Consider the following 21,066-nt stretch of genomic DNA (forward strand, 5'->3'; position numbering starts at 1 on the left):
ACCTTAAAACAGTAAATATCCCAACTAAGATCACTAGGCTTTGACCTAACTGAGTCAAAAATAGCACATGGTCCACCGAAAAACATCCATTCCTCTACAGAACTGAATCCAAATTCTGAACAAAAAACCGCTTATGGCCGTTCAAACAAATGGCCAGCCAGAAATCATTGAAGGAGGGATAGCACAAGTGACACCTATGACCGACGATACTACAACAACGATCGGCATCGAAATTCATCTCATCATGCAGACCGTTATAAGTCGGACAGATCTAACACACACCAGCGGAGAAACTCCTACAAACGTAGAAGATCACCATCGCTACATCCGAGGCCTGGCCACAGCCAAGAAAGAGCTTCTAATAAACACGAAACAAGGCTCCCAGTGGTTGGCACAGAAGAGAACTGGAAATGGCTTATGGGGCTGGTGGCTGATAAAATCAAGATGCCATAGGATGAACTCTCACCAACACTGTCACCCCTAACTATAGCATCATGGAATACAAGGGGTTTCAGTCATTTGTTTCAGGAAGGATCGGAAATCATTACATTTTCTGCTTCCAAGAAACATGGATGCGCATCCCACCGATAGTCGAAGGCTATTCAAGCCACCTTAATCCAGCAATTAAAGGGGCTATTGGCAGACCAATGTCAGGTTTACTTATTCTCATTAACAATTAGCTTGACTTTACAGTAATCACAGAAATTATGCCATCCTCCTTAATTCAAATCATAGTTGGATCCATTCAAACTGCGGCACAACAAATGAGGAAAACACTCATAATCCTGAATGTGTATTGGAATCCTGCCTCTGTTGCAAGCATACATTTTCCAGACCAGATTGAAAAAGGGCTAGTGCATTGTAAACAAAAATGGATAGATCCATGGTTCATTATTTGTGGTGATTTGAACTCGAAATGCTGGGATGAATCTAGAGGCCTCATAATACTCAATAGATTTTCATTAACACCACCAGAGAAGAGAGGCTATCAGTGGAACATTGTCATGAATGCAAACAAATTGAACCTACTGAATGGCAATACTACCGGAGACATTCCAGCTAATTTCACCAGAAAACAAGGAGCCGGTGGGCACGTCATCGATTACATTTACATCTCAGCCGAACTGATCGCCGCAGAAAACAAAATGGTGGTCATACGAATGGATAACAGTGATCTCAATTTACTATCAGCATAATTATAACCAACTCAGAATAACATAACTTTCACAAACATGAAGTTGGTAGAACTCAACATGTGAAAAAATCAAATTAAAGTCCCGTCCACTCGGCTCCCTCTATTGACTGAAGATTCCTCCATTCTTGTAAACCACCTGATTTCAACCGGTGCCAAAGAACCTCTGAACTACCTTGGACTGTTCAGAATATATGAGAAAAAATCAAAATCTTCCCATTTGAGTTCCATTACACACCGGCAAGCCTTTGACCATCAAGTGATCCTTCGAAAAAAAGCATTGAGGAAAGGCTAAATGGTAATAAATCAGTTTTAGCCTCAAGTAAAAAAAAACAATTACGACAGCAATATCGGAATTGGTTGCGGCTTTATAAAAAGACACTAGACCGCAATGATGCGGAGAAAATGTTATATACCATCAGATCATCTAATACCACAGACATGTGGAGATTGATAAACCAATTACAGGTAGATCAAAATTCCCTGACGTCAACACCAATTCTTCCAGGAGCCTGGATCTCTTATTTCAAGGCAATCTTCTATCAAGAACAGGATGACATACCAATGTCACAAAAAAATAAGAAATGGCACCTAATAGATACTTCAACAGACACCATCGAGAATGTCATGAAGAAACTGTCCAAATCAAATGCATATGGGCCATATGGGATAAGCAATGCTGTTTTCAAAGAAAATCCACAGGAATGGGCCAAACTTCTATCAATTCTATTCAATTACATCACATCGACCCAAAAGATACCAACTTCATGGAAATAATCGATAATTATACATATTCACAAAAAGGGCAATCGTCAAATTCCAGCTAACTATCGCCCTATAGCATTGTTAGATTCCATGGGAAAAGTATTTGGCAACTTGGTTCTTAAAGCATTACAAAATTGGGCAACATCATCCGGCCATTTTGACCCATGGCAATCAGGCTTTGTTCAAGGTATTGGGAGAGCGCTCAATATATTCATCTTAAACCTGTTGAAAAGCCGCACGGAGATCAGTAAAGGTTCAAAAATATACATAGCTTTTATTGATTTAACTCAGGCGTTTGACAGCATCTCGCGCCCTAAATTATGGACTAAACTAGAACAATGGGGCTGTCCTGCTTCCATCACAGATCCCATTCAAGAATTTCAGCATCATACCACCGTAAGAGTCCAGCTGAATAAAACAGGCTTACTAACTGAGCCAATTCCAACCAATAAAGGCGTCAAACAAGGCTGCCCGATGGCCTCTGAAATATTTAACATCTTCATCTCCAACATCGACTCTGCAGCTAATAACATAAGATGCTTTCCACCATCTATAGCAAACATCCAAGTTAGCCGCTTAGTCTATGCAGATGATGTGGTTCTTATAGACCAGACCCCAATTGGTCTTCAAAGACAATTGAATGCTTTACAACTGTACGTCGAAACCAATGGACTTATAATCAATCCACACAAATCTGCCATCTTACCCTTTGGGGTTCAAAAGAGCCAGCTGCGAACAAAAACGATGCGTTGGTCGCTACTGGGAACAGAAATCCATGTAGTACAATCCTTCCTATATCTAGGAGTTTGTATCAACACAAGTAAGATCGACGCTCCACGACTGGAAACACTAAGAAAGAAAGTGATGAACCTCACAGGTTTAGGAAAAATCATTTTGAAGCGCTATTGTGGCTTTAGTCTAATTCCATTGATTACATTTTATAAAGCCAAGGTGATTCCGATTCTCACCTACGGTGCTGAAACTTCCTGCAATTTCAAAGTTAAAAACTGGGCAATTCTCGAAGGTCATTTTTGGAAAAACACCCTGAGCCTTCCGAAAGGCACGCCAATACAGGCAATCCATAGAGAACTGGGTTTAACCTCTTTGCTAGCCATTGTAGAGTGGAAAACATTGTCCTTTTACAGAAAATGCATTGAGGAAAACCCAAAAGGGGGTTTAAAATGTAAAAAAAAAGCCCTTTTGGAAGACCATGACCCACTTCTGGCTGCATGGAAAGCCGAATGTCAGACTCTTCTTAACATCACAGGAGAGCAAGTGGACATTCCCATCAGTAACCCAGACAGAGTAAAAAAGAAATCTATATTCCTGTGACTGGTTCAGGACTGAGAATGAATGGCTAACCTGCAAAACTTATGGGAAACCATGGGAAGACAGTAAAAAACCAAATTCCCTACCTAACTACCTGAAATTGTTTCCCCATTGGTATTTCAGAGATCAATTTCTCCGATTTTGACTTAACCTGATCAAAACAAGAGAAACTACATGGACACGAAATCATGCTGCGCCCCTGAATTGTAGACTATGTCAGGATCCAGAGTCAATGGAAAATCTGTATCATTTGATGATGATCTGTCCAACTTTATCATTGCAAAGGAACACCCTCATGATCCCGATCATCACAAAGTAGGGATACAAATCAAGGGTGCTATGGTGGAAAATGTTACAATCTGGGGAAAAAACATCAATATCCTTGGCCGTAGTCAAACTCTCTATTGCCATCCAGAAGCAGCTATCAACACTTGAAGATCTGTAGCCTCGATTCTGGACGTTAATTGAAACTATGTCAATAGAACTGTTTTTTTTTTCTTTTTTGTGGACTATACTTGATAAAAGGTTGTCAATTGCATACCCAAATATCAAATAAATAAATAAATAAAAAACTGCTGATTTCTGCTGTGTTTTATGATCAGATTCACACAAGTGATTTACAGTGGCCATCACAGGTAGGTTGTTGTGGTCGTAGCACCATTGCTGCATGCCGGCTGTGAAATACAACGGAGCTCATGTTCCAATGAGCCGTAGCATAAATGCAAAGCGTAAAATCCTTGAGTAAGGCTTTAATGCCTTCCATTCATGCCACGGCTCATTTTCAATAATTTGTATGGCAGTGGAGGGGCAGAACACAACTTGAATTTACACTGCCACCTTTCTTCTCCACCATACAAATGCTCCACCATTTGCACCGGCATGGATTATGAAGCCGGTGCAAATGTTGGAGATCCCTGTGAAGTCTGCTTGCTTTAATTACCAGCATAAAGCAGGCAGACCACATAGGGATCCATTGTGCACGCTGCCTGCCATAACCTCATTGCAGGCAGCATGTACAATTACAATTAACCATTGCCAGACATGCACACATGTCGGGAAGTGTTTATTTGTAATTGTGAACACTGCTTACCATGTCTGCATGGTAAGCAGTGATCACAATGAAATTTAAATGTGACTCGATATGCAAGCATGTCGGGCAATGTTTGTCACAATTAAGAGTAAATGGTGCGAGTATGGCAGGCAGTATTTACTCACTTTGCACAGTGGAGTGTGTGTACGCCACCTTTTGCCCTGCACCTTTGCACTCTGCCATGCAAATTACGAAAATTCGGCGGCGGGGAGACACCAACATGTATGACAGTACTGCTTTGGTGGTCAGGAAAGGTCCCCAGGATGAAGGGTTCATGTTGCACGCACCATATTTGTGACAGGGGTGCAGCGAACAGGGCATGATGTTGCAATTCCATTTGTATCCAGTGTAGTTAAATGTGAATGGGATATTGGTTAAAGTTGATGCATATTAGATTGCACGCATGTAGAAAGTTAAAATGCTGAAACCACAAAATGAAATATAAATATGATTCAGACATAGGGTCTCATTCCGAGATTGGTGGTAGTCATGGCGCTATTTGTGCCATGACTGCCACCAATAATGGGTCAGGCACTGGTCTAGTTCAATGGGGACTTACCAGTGTAGTCCGACCTTTGCGGGACCGGTAAGTCCCCATTGAAAATGCCATTCCCCATTCCCATTTGAGCCCATATAGGGCTCAATGGGAATGGGGAGGGCGCAAATAACAGGCTCGCGTATGTCAAGTCCATTATTTGCGCCCTGGTGCCTTAACGGGTCCCGTCCATAACGCCTGGTCAGACCAGGCGTTACTGGAGGGACCCGCTAAGGGACCTTGTAGTAGGGCGGTAAGGGATTACCGGCACCGGTCTCCTTACCGGTGCCCGGTATCCCTTAACGCCCACCTTATAAGGACCCCCATAATGTGCTATGGAGTGCCCAGGAGCAGGGATTGAGGAGTTTTCATAATGTGCAAGCAAGAAAGGGGGCCTGTCCTGAATAACCCACTGTAAACAATAAATCATATTTATTAAACATGCATGCACACTGAGAAAACATATAAGGGGGATGTATGAATCTACATGTTGTGAGCTTTTTTATAAATAGATTAAAACACAGCAGTCAGGGTTTGACTTTGAGAGCCTGGTTCGCAGTGTTTCAGTATTAAAGTATATATATTTGTATAGAACCTTGATTGGACTTTCCCTTTATTTTGGACTGTATTACTTCTCTGTTGGGTCACTACTGGATCACATTCACGCCCCTCATAAGAGCATAGACTTGCCTCAGACCACCTTACCACAAAAGGCGAAGGAGGTATCTCTCTTAACTGTTTCTGTTTTACCGTTATGATTACGTTTGCTCTTCGTTTATAGAAGTGTGAGGGCTCAGAGCGCATTTTCACCCTTATCAGAGGCCAGAGGATAGGTAAATAAGTAACTATGATCTTAGCAATGGTCAGCTCAGCTAAAGGAGCAGTCCATGGTATTGCAGAAAGCAGATGTAATCTCTTAAATGCATCAGAGCTTGACAAAGGGTTTTCAGCTATTTGTTTTTGATCATCAATAAAACGTGGGGTAAAGCAATGCTCGAGGCTAAAGTAATCGAAACCCAGGAGTTTCAATTGTATTCTCGAGATGTGCCGTGTGTGATGAAATGGCAGTTAGTTAGAATAGAATGTTCCAAAGGAGCCAGTGAGATAGCTATCGCTAGTTCAAAGAGAACCTGTTTACTCAGCATTCTTCATATCGCTTGAAGTATCTATGCAAACCATGTGCAATTAGGGTTAAGGTTAAAGGGTTCAGGCCAGTTATTAGTAATGAATTAAGTTTGCACACAAATGTTTAACTGTTTGATGGTGTCATGACCTACCATGGACAAATTCTAAAACGAGGTCTGTTTTACACATGAGCTGAAGATGGTAGTTAAAATAACGGCTACCAATGAGAATGTAGAAATTCTTTGAAGAGGTTTCGTCCAATGACATGTGGGGGATGGATTGTAATAAAATATATGGGAGTGTTTTAACTGTTGCAAAATTGTATATAATGTGTCAATTTACATGGTTCAGTGAGACTTGGGTTAGTTTGGATCAATAGAGTTATCTAACTTCCCCCCAGATGATTGTACAATAAACTTGCTTTACCAACAAAACATGCATGTGCTCCTCACGTCATGGGCACGCTTGGGTTAAGGTGATTAAGGAGCCCGTCCCCACAAATTGTAATGGCTCCCCACCGCCAAATTACACATTGGGGCAACATGAGCTCCAATGTACATTTTCTCTGCACAAAACTGTGAAGGATGACCATTCATGATGATGAACTATATGTCACTGTTGACCTCTGAACAAATTATAAATTACATAATGGAATGTTGAATGTGCGTAGTTTGGGGAGTAAGATTGTGAATGTTTTATTTAAGAATTTAAAGAAAGGAATCATAAAAACCTCATTAAGCAAATTCTAAATCTTAGCGTGCCTTTTCTTGTTTTTTAATCTTGTGGGAGCAGGGTACCTTTCCAGAAGATAAAAAGTAATTGAAATACCTGTCAATTATTTCAAACTGTTGTGAGCTGTCACAACTTGTGTGCATGTTTTAAATTTACTTATGATGCATTTAGTGAATTATTGAACTAACAGGGAAATTAGCTGGTATTTAATTCTCAATAGCACACATGGAACAACCCCCAGCGAATCAGGTGAATGTGAGCTGTGTAAGGAAGGCATGGTATCAAATCGTGATGACCAACACAAGCAATTACAGTTCAAGGGTGGTTATTCAACTTCAATTGGGTGTGAAAAATGCCTATCTAATCCTAAATCTAAAGATGGGAGCAAGCTACGACCATCAAAAAATAATAACACAGTCCTAGTAGAGTCTGGCCAAAATAAAAGGGCCTGCAGTAATAAACCTATGGCCAATCCTTACTTCTAAATTCAAAAGGTGTGGGAAACAATGTTATACAAAAGACAAGTGTTCAAGAAATGATATGCCAGGATACTTGAGCCATTAGATTCCCTTCCCCACATTTTCAGCACGGGACAAGGCGGCACACTCAAGCTTAGCACATACTCTAGCTTTTCTCCTCAGGATTCTCATATACACAACTTCTCTGGTGATTCACTGTTCACCACAGGCCCCCCTCCACCGGGTTCAGTCCCTCTTTAAAACAAAACCTTCAATTTGTCTCCCTCCACTTGGCTCGAACCAAATTTCTCTAATTTTCCAAACGTTCTTTACTATATCAAAACCGAAGACTTTCGACTGTGCACAGGATTTTGCTTGAGCCATCAAAGGACCACTTCAAGTCATAAGTCTTTGTTAGTTTTTTAATATAACTCTTTAACTTTCACTTCTGCCACTTCTCAAATGGATACCTTACAGAGACCTTTGATTGAGCACCCACATGGTGCGGGACCACTCTGTCAAAGGTATCATATCAAAGTCTCCTCAGAGCTCAAACACTAATCAACAGTTCAACTTTACTTGTGTCTTATCACACGCGTTTTAACAATGTTCGTTCCAGCGCTCGCCATACAATGTTGCTGTTTGCAACCTTGGCTTCAGAGACCGGTCTTGTATCGGTCTCCCCAACTCACCGGCTGTGTTGATTTCAACAATGATGCTGCTTTGTTCTTGGAGCCAAGGATGGTACCACGGCAGCTGCAGCTTCACCCCACCTTGATTAGTGACAAGAGAGGGCCCCGGGTATCTCTGACGCACAATACAGGATTCTTCAGCCTGGTTTCCTGGTCGTATGCTTTCTAATCTATAGGGCTCTTGAAAGTAACAGTTTCTTGTTGGAAAGGCAAAGGGAATTTCCCTCCTTGCGATCGCCTCCTGTTTTGCCGTCTTTCTTCTCTCGTTCAGCTGCCGTCTCGAAACTGATGTTTCCTCGTGTGCTTTGCCTCGCTCCGAGTGTGCTTTTGTGCTCTGCCTTTTATCAGTGTGGGGAAGCTTAATGGAAGTCAGGTGTGAGTGATGGTCAGTAATTACCTGACCATTGTTTTGGGATATGTCAGGTATACTGCTCAGGTGTTAGCAGGGGTCAAGTCCTAAAAATTAAACTGGGGGACTCATCGACAAACGCAATGTGATGAGACGTCAACACAAATTAGCATATCATGGTGAAATATCCACATTTAATTAAATTGGCTTTGCATAACCACCCAAAATGCACAAAACAAATGGCACTTTCATAAAATCAACACACAAAATCAAGAGAGGAATTTGTCTTTTAATAGTGTTTTTGAAAACGTTAAAAAGGTGTGCATGTTTTAAATTCCAAGAACCAATACAAATGTTTTCCCTGGAACATGCTGTACCGAAAATGGACATTTCACCTTTAGTTTATTATTTTTCATCAGGTTATATAGTGCAGTGGTGAAGTGTACTGCCTGCAAACCTGACAATCCAGTCCCCGAGATCAGCTTTAGTTCATAAATTCAAAGAGAACATTCAATGTTTCTCATTTTAGCTGGGGAGACTGAATCCACCCTCTGAATACACTGGGTGGCTCTGTCGACCCGCGTGTACCTGCGACTTGAGCCCTGGGTGTTAGTCTGTTTTCTCCCAGAGTGGGCTGTCCATGTGAAAGTGTTTGTGTTGGAAGGGGGGGAGGGGGGGCAGAGTTCCCACGTATCCTATCTGATAGGATGGGATAAAGTTGTTACAGCAAAGGGGATAATATGTCTCGCCATCTGGCATCCCACTCCCCGAAGACACCTCACCCAGGTGATCCTCCTGCAGTGGTCCACCCACCCCTAGGAACTGGATCCAAAAGTGATGGCTCTGTCTTGGCCACCTGGATGACAGATCCCAGAGGACTAGTGGTTGAGACACCTTCTGGTTTCTCACAGCTGTATCCAGCAGTATAAGGCTGTGCTCCACCTTGGCCACCAGGGCCTCTCCCGTAAGGGGCCATTTTGTACCTTAGCCAGTGCAACATGCCCCACAAACCTCTCTGAATCCCACACATTAAACCCACCCAGCCCTGAACACCCAATTATTGCTGTTAGAAATTGTATGTTTTCTATTTACAACACTGGTCAGGCACCTCCTTGTAAAGCATTGCAATTGATAAAGCAGAAGCCACTAGAAATAGTATTGTGGGCCTTATGCTAGAATAAGTAAAACTACCATTCCCAGCATTGGCAGCCCTTCCCTAGAAATAGTACTTCTATTACTTGCCTTGGTGTGGATGACCCCCAGGGGCTCCCACATCCCATGGTAATATGTAGTGGGAATCAGAATCCCAAAGTTGCCCACAAATGCTCGGTTGTCACCTGAATTTGACCTGTGGAGATCTGAAAATAATCAAGAGCCACTTCTCAGAAAGGTCCTACCGCACTGATTAACGAATCCCCGAACACATGCCCACTGCTTTTGTCTCCTTCATGCCCCTACTCTGCATTCCTGCTCTCAACTCAGAAAGGTGCAGAATGTAGTCAGAATAGGTAGCTGATGCCCGCATTTGCTGACCCAATCATAGCATTCTGCAGATGGTACGGATTGCAGAATATTGTGCCGATGATACAAAACGAGACGTCTCTATGAAGTTTACACACTGGACTTGATTTAATATAGCCAGTGTTTAATTTGTCTGGGTGTTTGCCAGGGTTCAGTCCCGGGACTTATTTCTGAAACCCAGCGCTTATTTTCTCAGACTCAGTCTAATTATGATGTTGCGTTTTGGCAATCTTATTATTAGATCTCATTCAGCTGTTCTCACACAACAAACAACAGTGTGCACTTGCCAATTCTCTTCATCATGTGCCGGCGCATGGTTATTCATGAGCTAAATGACCCCCGTAGACAGCAGAGTGGTAGTTATCCATTTTCTTTGATAACAAAGGGTGGGAAGGTGACATTGCTGGGTGCTTGTGCTGGCCAAGCCCACACACTTCTCCAGTCCTCCTGCATAACACTGGAGCTCCTCCACTACTGCAATACGCCGCAACACTACACTATTAGTGTGGGTTGGGATCAAAATGACAGTCAGTAGCCAGCAGCGCCAACACAGAGGAAAGGCCAGGGAAAAAGTCACTGCCTAAGAGGATTGTCTTTCATGAAAGTCAACCTATACGCAAAGGTTTTACTGCAATGTTTGACTGACATGTTTAACATTTCAGTAATCATTCCATTCTTTCTGAATTTGTCAATCAATTACACTTAGTAGGAAAGCAGGTTTGCTCATTTTTCTGTGGATAGATGGTCAATATGTTCCAATTGCCACCTACACAATTCGAGCAAAATGTTATCGCTAATGATGTGTTTACAGAAGCACTTAAACATTTGTCTTAAACTAGTTTGTTACGTTATTTAATGTTGTTTGGCATCTGTAAATTGCACATTTGCCATGCCAAGTGCATCCATCACCCAAAATAGCCAATGGGAGTTGCAGTGTTAACCCTTAATATGCACGCACTGTGGGGGAACAAGTATGCGTGTTGGCAGAAGTGGTCCGGGGGAGTTGCCCGCCTGATGTGTTATGCTAGAAAATATTTGAGCCCTGGCACTTATTACGTTTACAAACTAAGCACGGAGTACAGCATGCATTTGCCATTTCTAGTCCCTTGCCACTCAAGTCTTTCTTTGGTTACTCTACTGGGTATCCAGTCACTTTTTCGAAAGCAGTTTCGAAAAAAATGCATCGAAAAAAAATTTTTGTATGTAAAGTTTTTTGGGGTTTTTTTTTAACTAAAATGGGTGTTAAGGGGTAAAAAAACAGTGGTTGGGGGGACCCACCATAATTTTTTTTTTTTTAAATGCATTTTTTCGAAGCATTTTGATTCGAAACTATGGCATTCGAAAATATCACTAGGAACCACTCTGCTGAGGCTGGTCAGTCTCAGGGGTAGGGGTAGGGCATGCCAGCATTGAGACGGAACACTTCCTATCTCACCACCGCTCCTGCACCTGAAATGCCCCAAGCAGAAATAAGCACATTTCGAGGTCCAGTTAGTAACATTATTAGAACACCCCTCACCTTGTACGCCAGACCCAGCATTTGAAATTAAATTCTTTAGTCACAGTAAGCGCCTGTGGAATGCAGACGCGGAGAAATAACCTTTCTCCAATGAGTCAAAGTGCAGAGCATGACAGATGCGTTTTGGCACACCAGGAGGTGACTGTGGTTTGGAGTGTGACCGACTTAGTGTTCGGAAAATACTTCATTTGGACTGTGTTTGTACCTTAATGTTGGCAACCAGGCGTGTAGACTTCACTTTTTTGTACTTAGTAAATGTAACTCTTTGTATACATAGCAAAAACAAAGAGGTGATGGCTGGAAGGTTTAGACTTAATCTTAACCACTGGCAATGCTCTGGGCAACCCTCCAGACCACCGTTCTTCGCCTGCCAAGCCATTACAGAAGGGAAAGACCATATGCAAATCAGGCTTGGCCCCACCCCAAAAGGGGCAGTCCAGCCCGAACTGCTAGGCCACATCCCTTCTGCACGAGACCACAAGCATCCCCAAACATGTTTTGCCCTTGTTGGGGCTCATCAGTGAGGAGTAGCTTGGGTCTCTAGGCCCAGCAGGCACGGGACCCACGTCTGGGCATACCCGTCCCACTCGGGGTGACATAGCAAAAACAAAGAGGTGATGGCTGGAAGGTTTAGACTTAATCTTAACCACTGGCAATGCTCTGGGCAACCCTCCAGACCACCGTTCTTCACCTGCCAAGCCATTACAGAAGGGAAAGACCATATGCAAATCAGGCTTGGCCCTACCCCAAAAGGGGCAGTCCAGCCCGAACTGCTAGGCCACATCCCTTCTGCACGAGACCACAAGCATCCCCAAACATGTTTCGCCCTTGTTGGGGCTCATCAGTGAGGAGTAGCTTGGGTCTCTAGGCCCAGCAGGCACGGGACCCACGTCTGGGCATACCCGTCCCACTCGGGGTGACATAGCAAAAACAAAGAGGTGATGGCTGGAAGGTTTAGACTTAATCTTAACCACTGGCAATGCTCTGGGCAACCCTCCAGACCACCGTTCTTCGCCTGCCAAGCCATTACAGAAGGGAAAGACCATATGCAAATCAGGCTTGGCCCCACCCCAAAAGGGGCAGTCCAGCCCGAACTGCTAGGCCACATCCCTTCTGCACGAGACCACAAGCATCCCCAAACATGTTTCGCCCTTGTTGGGGCTCATCAGTGAGGAGTAGCTTGGGTCTCTAGGCCCAGCAGGCACGGGACCCACGTCTGGGCATACCCGTCCCACTCGGGGTGACATAGCAAAAACAAAGAGGTGATGGCTGGAAGGTTTAGACTTAATCTTAACCACTGGCAATGCTCTGGGCAACCCTCCAGACCACCGTTCTTCGCCTGCCAAGCCATTACAGGAGGGAAAGACCATATGCAAATCAGGCTTGGCCCCACCCCAAAAGGGGCAGTCCAGCCCGAACTGCTAGGCCACATCCGTTCTGCACGAGACTACAAGCATCCCCAAACATGTTTCGCCCTTGTTGGGGCTCATCAGTGAGGAGAAACGATGGTCTGGAGGGTTGCCCAGAGCTTTGCCCGTGGTTATGATTTATTCAAAACCTTCCAGCCATCACCTTTTCGTTTTGTTAAAGTCACCCCGAGTGGGACGGGTATGCCCAGACATGGGTCCCGAGTCTGCCGGGCCGAGAGACCCAAGCTACTCCTCACTGATGACGCCCAACAAGGCTGAAACATGTCTGGGGATGCTTGTGGTCTCGTGCAGAAGGGATGTGACCTAGCAGTTCGGGCTGGACTGCCCCTTTTGGGGTAGGACCATGCCTGATTTGCATATGGTTTTTCCCCTTCTGTAATGGCTTGGCAGACTGAAAAACGATGGTCTGGAGGGTTGCCCAGAGCTTTGCCCGTGGTTATGATTTATTCAAAACCTTCCAGCCATCACCTTTTCGTTTTGTTAAAGTCACCCCGAGTGGGACGGGTATGCCCAGACGTGGGTCCCGAGTCTGCCGGGCCTAGAGACCCAAGCTACTCCTCACTGATGACGCCCAACAAGGCTGAAACATGTCTGGGGATGCTTGTGGTCTCGTGCAGAAGGGATGTGACCTAGCAGTTCGGGATGGACTGCCCCTTTTGGGGTAGGACCATGCCTGATTTGCATATGGTTTTTCCCCTTCTGTAATGGCTTGGCAGACTGAAAAACGATGGTCTGGAGGGTTGCCCAGAGCTTTGCCCGTGGTTATGATTTATTCAAAACCTTCCAGCCATCACCTTTTCGTTTTGTTAAACTCTTTGTATACATGTTTTGCATTTTATTTCCACAGATTTCATATTCTCTTTTTTTAGCTTTGTCTGTTTCAGTGTGTGTGTGTATGTTTCCTAATATTTTTAGTAAGTGTCTTTAGAGAGTGGGAGGGGAAGAGAGAGAGAGGGATAGGGACAGAGGAACATGGAGTGTCACTGGTCACGCACATTCAAAGCACACTGTATGTGAAGTTGGTGGCTGCATGGGGCTGTTGGAGGATTTCTTTCCATGTTCATTCAGAGCATACTGTTTAAGCTATGCCTATTTCGGGCATATTGTGTACACTTGGTTCCATTCTGAGTGTACTGTACCTGTGCATTGTGAGCGCTTGTTTTCTGAGACTATGCAATGTGTGCATGCATAGTTCAAGTGCATTCCTGAGTGGAGTGTGAACCTATGTGAAGGCTGGGGTGGATAATTAGTGGACCTGTATTCTGCATGCTTACTTAAAATCTTGAGAACATAGGGGGTCATTACAAGGTTGGCGGTAAGGGGTTAACGGTGCCGGTAAAGGTGCCGGTGCCGTTAACCCCTTACCTCCGCATTACGAGGTCCTTTAGCGGGTCCTGCTAAGGGCGGCTGGTTTTACCAGGCGCCCTTAATGGTAGCCGCTAAAGGACCAGCATGCTAACAACGGGCCCGTTATCAATGGGCCCGTTGTTAGCATGGTCCCCATTCCCATTGAGCCCTATGGGGGCTCGAATGGGGATGGGTTCCCTGAATGGGGAAATACCGGATCCTCCAAGGTGTAATTCCCCATTCATGGAACCCGGACCTGGTATGCGGTAAGGGGTAGCCATGGCGCTAATAGCACCATGGCTAACTCCAACCTTGTAATGACCCCCATAGTCTATGAAATGTGTGCTTCCTTCTTTTCGGAGTGTGCAGTATGTGCTAATTTCAAGAGTATTGTTGGACGTCCCTGTGTGTGTGAATGCGTATGCACAATCCGCCGAATCTTTGCACACCAGACCTTCCGTGCAGTTCAGAATTACATTGGTAGTGGAATGTCTCGAGTTCGGCTTATCCGATCTCCTAAATGTTAACCGTAGGCACCAGGTCCCAGTGAGGGCCGAATGTATGCAGAGCATCTCCACCAGACCATTGTCAGATATTCAGTTTCAAAGCAGCCTTTTTGGGTCTATGGGAAACGCAGAGTAAAAAGAGACATTTTCTAGCACACTGATTTAAAAAAAATCTATATATAACAATAGCATGAAGGTCCCCAAAAAGTGCTATGTGTTCGGATGCGGCCAACCGATTTCTTTTTTGCAAGACTGGTGAACTTTCATTATGCAGGTTAAAAATGATATAAGAAAACATTTTCTCTTTTTCCTTTGTACAGTATCATGGAACCTACTGTAGCATAATACAAATATACTCACACAAACGCACAAAGCGGCGTTAAAAGACCTCAATAAAGACTAAACTAAAACCAATGCATCTTGTTCTAGGAGCCCAGGCCCACTCACAGAGGCCTCAATCAGGCTGGAGCTCAAAGAAGAAAATACATTTGTATTATTCGTCTGACCCACCAGAAAGGGCAGTACAGCACTGAAATACTTGCTAACCACCTCTAAACAAGAGTATAACCAGTAACCAGAGACATGCATGTTTGCCCTGTTGGCCATAGTCAGTGAGGCACAGTGCCGGTGAGGGCAAAGGGACTGCGAGCAATGCTATTTAGCTTTTATTAATTCTTGGTTGAGGGTTTCTTAGAGTATACTGCTTGCACCTCCACCCTGCATTTAATAAGGTAATCCACACGAGCAGCCCTTGATCTCTGTGCTGAGAGTTAATGACACCTGCTAAGGCAGAAGCAGCCTCATGGGGTTGCTGTTTGTACTCTTGTTCAGTGGGGATTGGCCATTATTGGTCGACAACAGCGCATATACTGTAACTGTCCGCTATTACAAATGGAGCCTCACCACAGTGCCCACGCGTGGATGTTATTATTTTAGGGTAATAAATGCATGCATGCATGGAATTTATAAAGTGCAAATCTAGCACGAAAGCAACAGAGGTCTCTGCAAAGCGGATGCATCCAGGGGTTAACAATAGGACAGAGGGGTAGCAGAAGATCTGGAATGGGCAGGGGAAGCATGGGTGGGGGAACGCCAGGGAGTGAGAAAGGGTTAATTGGAGTGATAGGAGATGTTCCTTAATTAGTAGAGTCATCAGGTATTTCCAAAAGTGCAGAATGGAGGGCACCAGTCCCGCCTGCATTCATTAGTACCATGTTCAGGAGACAGTGTGCAGATCAGGACAGGGCCAGTTTCTTGTTTTCCCTCTTGCAGTTCTTTCCAGCCTGACAATGTTGTGGCTTTTGTTGCCTGGAGATGGGGATTCTCATGGCCAAGTAGAGTGGTGTTTTGGTTGTGACTGTATTGTAGGTGATGCCGGAAGTATTCAACGTGATGCATGCTTGAAGAGGTAGCCAGTGCAGTCCCTAAGAGGATGGGGGTGATCTGGTCAAATTTCTTAGTCCTTTTATGAGGTGTGCTGGATGACTTTCAGAGGGGCCAAGGGGGTCTGGAACTTCTGTGAGTAGGGTGTAGCCACCGTCCAGATGGGAAACGACCAGGGTTTGGACACCAGGGGGCAGGGATGAAATGCTTGACTTTCAGGAGAAGTGCAAGTTGGTTCCATGCTGGTTGAGTCTTCTGGGCAATGTTGATTTTGAGTTAGAAGTCAGCACATATGCGACTAATTCGATTCTGCTCTGCAGGTGTACAGGGATGATTAGGGCGAAAATGCCCACTCAGCCCTCACACTTCTATAAATCAAGAGCCAACGCAACCATTACAGTAAGACAAACTGTTAAGTGATATACCGCCTTTGTCTTTTGTGGTAACTTGGTCCGGGGTAAGTCCATGCTCTTAAGAGAGGTGTGAATGTGATCTAGTTGTGACCCAACAGTGAAGTAATACAGTCCAAAATAAAGGCAATGTCCAATCAAGGTTCTGTAAAAATATGTATACTTAAATCAAACACACCATCTGCAATAGAACTATCTAGGAAAACACTGTACAAAACCCTCTGCTGTGGAAAGACAGAGGAAATGCAACAAATTGAAGAATGGAGCACTGAGCGTGAATACAGGGGTGATAGGAAAATTACCAACCACATACAATTATGTCTTTGGGTGCAAGAAGGTGCAGTAGTGACTTAACCAGTCTCTACGGCTCAAGTAGACCAAGGGGGCAGTAAGTGGTCAACAGTACCTTGGTTTCGGTTCTTTGATGGGTTGACTGTGTCAAACCCGGTTTCGAACATTGATGTGAGCGGATCAAGCTCAATTCAGTTACCGGGGATAGTGTGAACCCAAGCAGCAAGTAGGCATCAAGCAGGGTGATTGCGATGCAGGTTGAGGCATTCTTTGAGGTGAGGCTGGGTCGAGTCAGGTTGTACACATTGTGAAGGGTCAACGAGTAATGCTCCAGGGGTGCGAGTTGGTGGGTGACGGTCATCAAATTGGCGATCAGTTTGCTGCGATGTGCGGGTCGGTGAAGTGGCTGTTCGAGGGATAGTCGGGCCTGGACTTCGAACAGTTGATTTGAGGGTAACAGGTGACAGGCTCAGCAAGGGCACAATGGTGCAGAGTGACAGGTCCTGGTCCGCAGCAAAGTTCAACCCCAATGTGCCCTCGGAGTGGGTAAGGGGCAGAGCTTTCCTCTGCCTTGTACGGCGCCTTTTTTGCCTCAGGCTGGAGGCTTTGAAAAGTACAGCTCTCCAAAAAGAGATCCAGTGAATCCTTATCAGGTGTTGTTGCAGAGTGAGACCCCTTCTTTTAAAGGTTAAAGTGCATAGGTAAAGCTAGCCTGCTTTAGTGGTCCAATCCCTATTCTTGAAAGAGGTGAACTTTGCCCTTCTAACATCACAATGGGGTGAACCGGAAGGAAAGAGATAAAAGTCTCATTCCACTGAAGAGAGGCCTCCTGACTACTCTAATTCCACCCCGTCCCTTCTCACTAGGATAAAAGGCCTTTTGAAATGCAGTACTCTGGAGTGAGGCTACTCTCAATGAATGGGCGTGCTCCTTTGATGCCTCGGCCCAGGACAGCTGCCTGCTGTTTGGTTGCATCTGGAGGGTGTTACCTGCCATCACAAAGATCAAGGAAGAGGCATGGCTCTCCAGGTTCCTGCCCTGCCCTGCCCTGCCCTGCCCTGCCCTGCCCTGCCCTGTCCTGCCCTGTCCTGCCCTGTCCTGTCAGGCTCAACCCCTCCGGCCAGAATAAGCATCACCTTCCACAGCTGAGCTTGGCTAACAGGAGTGAACACATGTGTGATATCAAATTAGATGTGGCTGCTATCGTCATAAGTAGTGCCGTGCACTTTGCCTTATCTCAGGCATAGCTTTAGTCTTAGTGTTTAGCCTGCCACCATCATGGGGTACTTATGATCTTCATAGGTTTTGGTACAGGGGGTCATATCTTAAATCCAGCCCCTGTGCTGCAGAGACTTGGCTGTCACTGCAGCTGTCGAATGGGCAATTGTGACCTCTGAACCATCTCTGTGCCACTGATAGAGCAGGTGCTGCAAATCAGGGTGCTAATTCAACAGGGCACAGATACACACTATGCTTTTGGCATGGAGTTAATGAAAGGGTAATCTGATCAACAGATTACCCTTTCAGAGATGGAATTACCTGCATCATTTTATTATTTTAATACGCATTTTTTTAAAAGTCAGAGATTTCACACCATTACCAGATGGCAATTCATCACAACATACAAGAGGGAGATTCAGACAGCAAAATTCAGAAGATTGATCGAGGCTACTCCCCACTTTCTCAATGCAGGAATAACTTACATACATCCTTTGACCAAGGCAAGTCAATTGTTGATTCTTAACAAAATTAAATCTAGTTACTGGCCTTGCCCAAAGGAGCTAGACTACCACCTGCTGCTCCTTGCTAAACATCCAGTAACTTCCACGACCATTTTGAAGTTTACAGCCACTATGTAACTTTTCAATCATAATAGAGCCCAAATGCCAATTCCTTTGTTATTTACATTGTTTATATTTCCGGCAGATACACCAAACGCTTTCTCAAAGTGTATTACATTAAAACATGAAACCCTTCCCCATTATGTGTATTATTGATCCATTGCCTAAAACAATTCTTTCAGCATATAAAGGTCACTTCCCCCACACACATCCTGCTGCCTGTGTTCTTCTTTATCATCTCCAATCTCAATGTCGAAAAAGGCATTACAAATACTGTACAAGGCCTTTCATAACAAGGCATTGTGAGTTTTTTTTTCCCAGATCCGACATGATAATCACTTCATAGCCTCACAGTCACAGTATGGCAGACATTTTCTGATGCTTAGTGACAGAGCAACTAAGATGGCAGACAGAGTTATCGTCTGCAGGATGCCTTTAAAATTTACTACCAGCTCCTTTGCATCCTGCATGGTTACTGATGGTGTAACCCTCCAGATGGCTTGGACTACAACTCCATTGACTGACTGTTCACCACTGGCCATGCAGAATAGGGTTCATGGAATTGAACAGCTGGAGGGGCACATTATGAGTAGTTCATCACCTGTAAATTGTGAAAGGCTCTGAAAGCTTGCCTGTTGTCCAAGTGCCTTATCATGTGCATGCTCTATGAGGGTTCATGAAATCATTTGCGTCACTCGTTACACTGCAAACACCCATAATTCATCAATTAGAGACACAAAAGTTACCACTCACCCAATGCACGGGTTGTTTTGATATCTTGGTGCCGCATAGGAGAACGGGGAGATGTTCTTGTCCACAAAAGATCCAAAACCCAGGCGGAAGTTACTGGTGAGCTTTTTCATTTCTTCTGTGAGTCTGGTTCCTAGATTACGAATATTGTGTAGGTCGTCCTTCATGGAGAGGGAGAGATCCATAAGGTAATATAGATCCACGGGGTAATCCTCCACCTGCCGGACCTGCACCTGGAAGGACGCTTGAGCACCTTTAAAGAAAAAGAAAAAGAAAACAATACGATCAAGACATTGTTGTTTTTATTTTTAATACGATCTTTCCACTTCTGGACAGAATTCATTGGATACAACACTTTATGCTACCATGGTATTATGCATGACATGTTTTAAAGTGAAACTGATGCCACGGTATAGATTACTTAACAATATCCACACGGAAAATGCTTGCAGGATCTATGAATCGGATTGAAGGCAAGTGGGCTAATTGCCAAGTTTCAGTTCTTTAAACCCAAAACCCAGATTCTAATGCAAGCTCCTGCAGATGCCTTAAAACGCTTGTATAAGTCAATTCATTTCCTTGCACCTAATGTAAAAATAAGTGTAAGGTAAATTCCAACTGTCCCATGTGATGTACCACATTGTCCCACTATAGCTTGAGCACCACCGACATATGGCAATACCGGACACAGACTGGCAACATGTGAACACCAACTGCCACATTGTGCAGTTAGATAAAAGATGCAATGAACAGACAAGTGGTTGGAATGACTTGACATTTGATGGCAGTATGGTGTGGAAATGGCAGTTTCTATGTCCCTTTTTATTTGCAATGTCGCACATGACTCAATTTCCCCACTGTATTCAATGTATTGCACAACTCCATTTTCCAAATTATTGCGTGACTGATTTTTCCCAAATATATTTTCCTCTGTGTCCCCCTGCACTGTGTGGGGGAAAGGGGTGTTGTGGTCCCAAGACATGATCCCTCCAAGAGCCAGTTCTACCTGTTGCTCAGCTGCAGCCTGGAACCCCTTGCAACTCTTCCTCCCTCTCACCCCAGCCGCTAGTTAATCTCCCCTTTGTCTTGGCATGAAGCTTTTCTGAACGCTGCAACAAAACGAGTTCCACTCTTTGTGTCCATCATGAGCTGGGGGCTCTGGAATGTTACTTTTCCCACACTATGTAACTATCCCAAGTCACCAAGCTTGCACCCTTTCTGGGAACCTCCTACATTCCACAGTCCTGCAATTAATCTCACCTTTGGGACAAGCTGCCCTGCACTCACACAATCTAGCTTCCCCTATTGTGGGAATGGGTGGAGGTGGGTTCTAGAAGTACTCCACCTTGTAATTACCCTGAAAATGTGTGCCCATCTCCCCTCCACTGGAAACCACACAAACGTATCCCTGGTCACCACATGTTGTGTTCCTGGGTGGGAGCGACAGCCTTATATAAGACCTGTGGAGAGAGAGCAGGAGGCTCGATCTTTTAGACTGCTGGCGGTGTGTGCTGACCGTGGGGGTTGAGGGCAGATAGTCCTCCTATCGAACGTACCCTTGTCCCCAGTCTACCCTTCATTTTCTCCCATTCCCTAAACAGTTCTATTTCTCCTCTCTGCCCTGCTTCCCCCGGTCTGTGTCTGTGTCTCTGTGCCTGTCCCCCTCTACCTGTGTCTCTGTCTCCCTGTGCCCCTGTCTCTCCCTGTGTGTCTCTCTTTGTGCCTCTTTGAGCCTGTCACTTTCTCTCTGTTTCCCGCCCACTCCAACCCCCTCTCCAAGCCTTTCCTTTCTCCCTTGGTG

General features: G+C 44.6%; 1 protein-coding gene across 1 annotated transcript in view; it reads right to left on the bottom strand.

Annotated features, from left to right (window-relative positions):
* ITGB5 (integrin subunit beta 5) overlaps positions 1-21,066 on the bottom strand; it is a 702,124-nt gene that overhangs the window by 448,398 nt on the left and 232,660 nt on the right. Inside the window, exon 4 of the mRNA XM_069616658.1 lies at positions 19,269-19,518. Coding sequence (XP_069472759.1) covers positions 19,269-19,518 — 250 coding nt within the window. The remainder of the gene's footprint in view (positions 1-19,268; positions 19,519-21,066) is intronic.

Source organism: Ambystoma mexicanum, chromosome 9, assembly GCF_040938575.1.
Source record: "Ambystoma mexicanum isolate Mex_15411 chromosome 9, UKY_AmexF1_1, whole genome shotgun sequence".
NCBI classification, from domain to species: Eukaryota; Metazoa; Chordata; class Amphibia; order Caudata; family Ambystomatidae; genus Ambystoma; species Ambystoma mexicanum.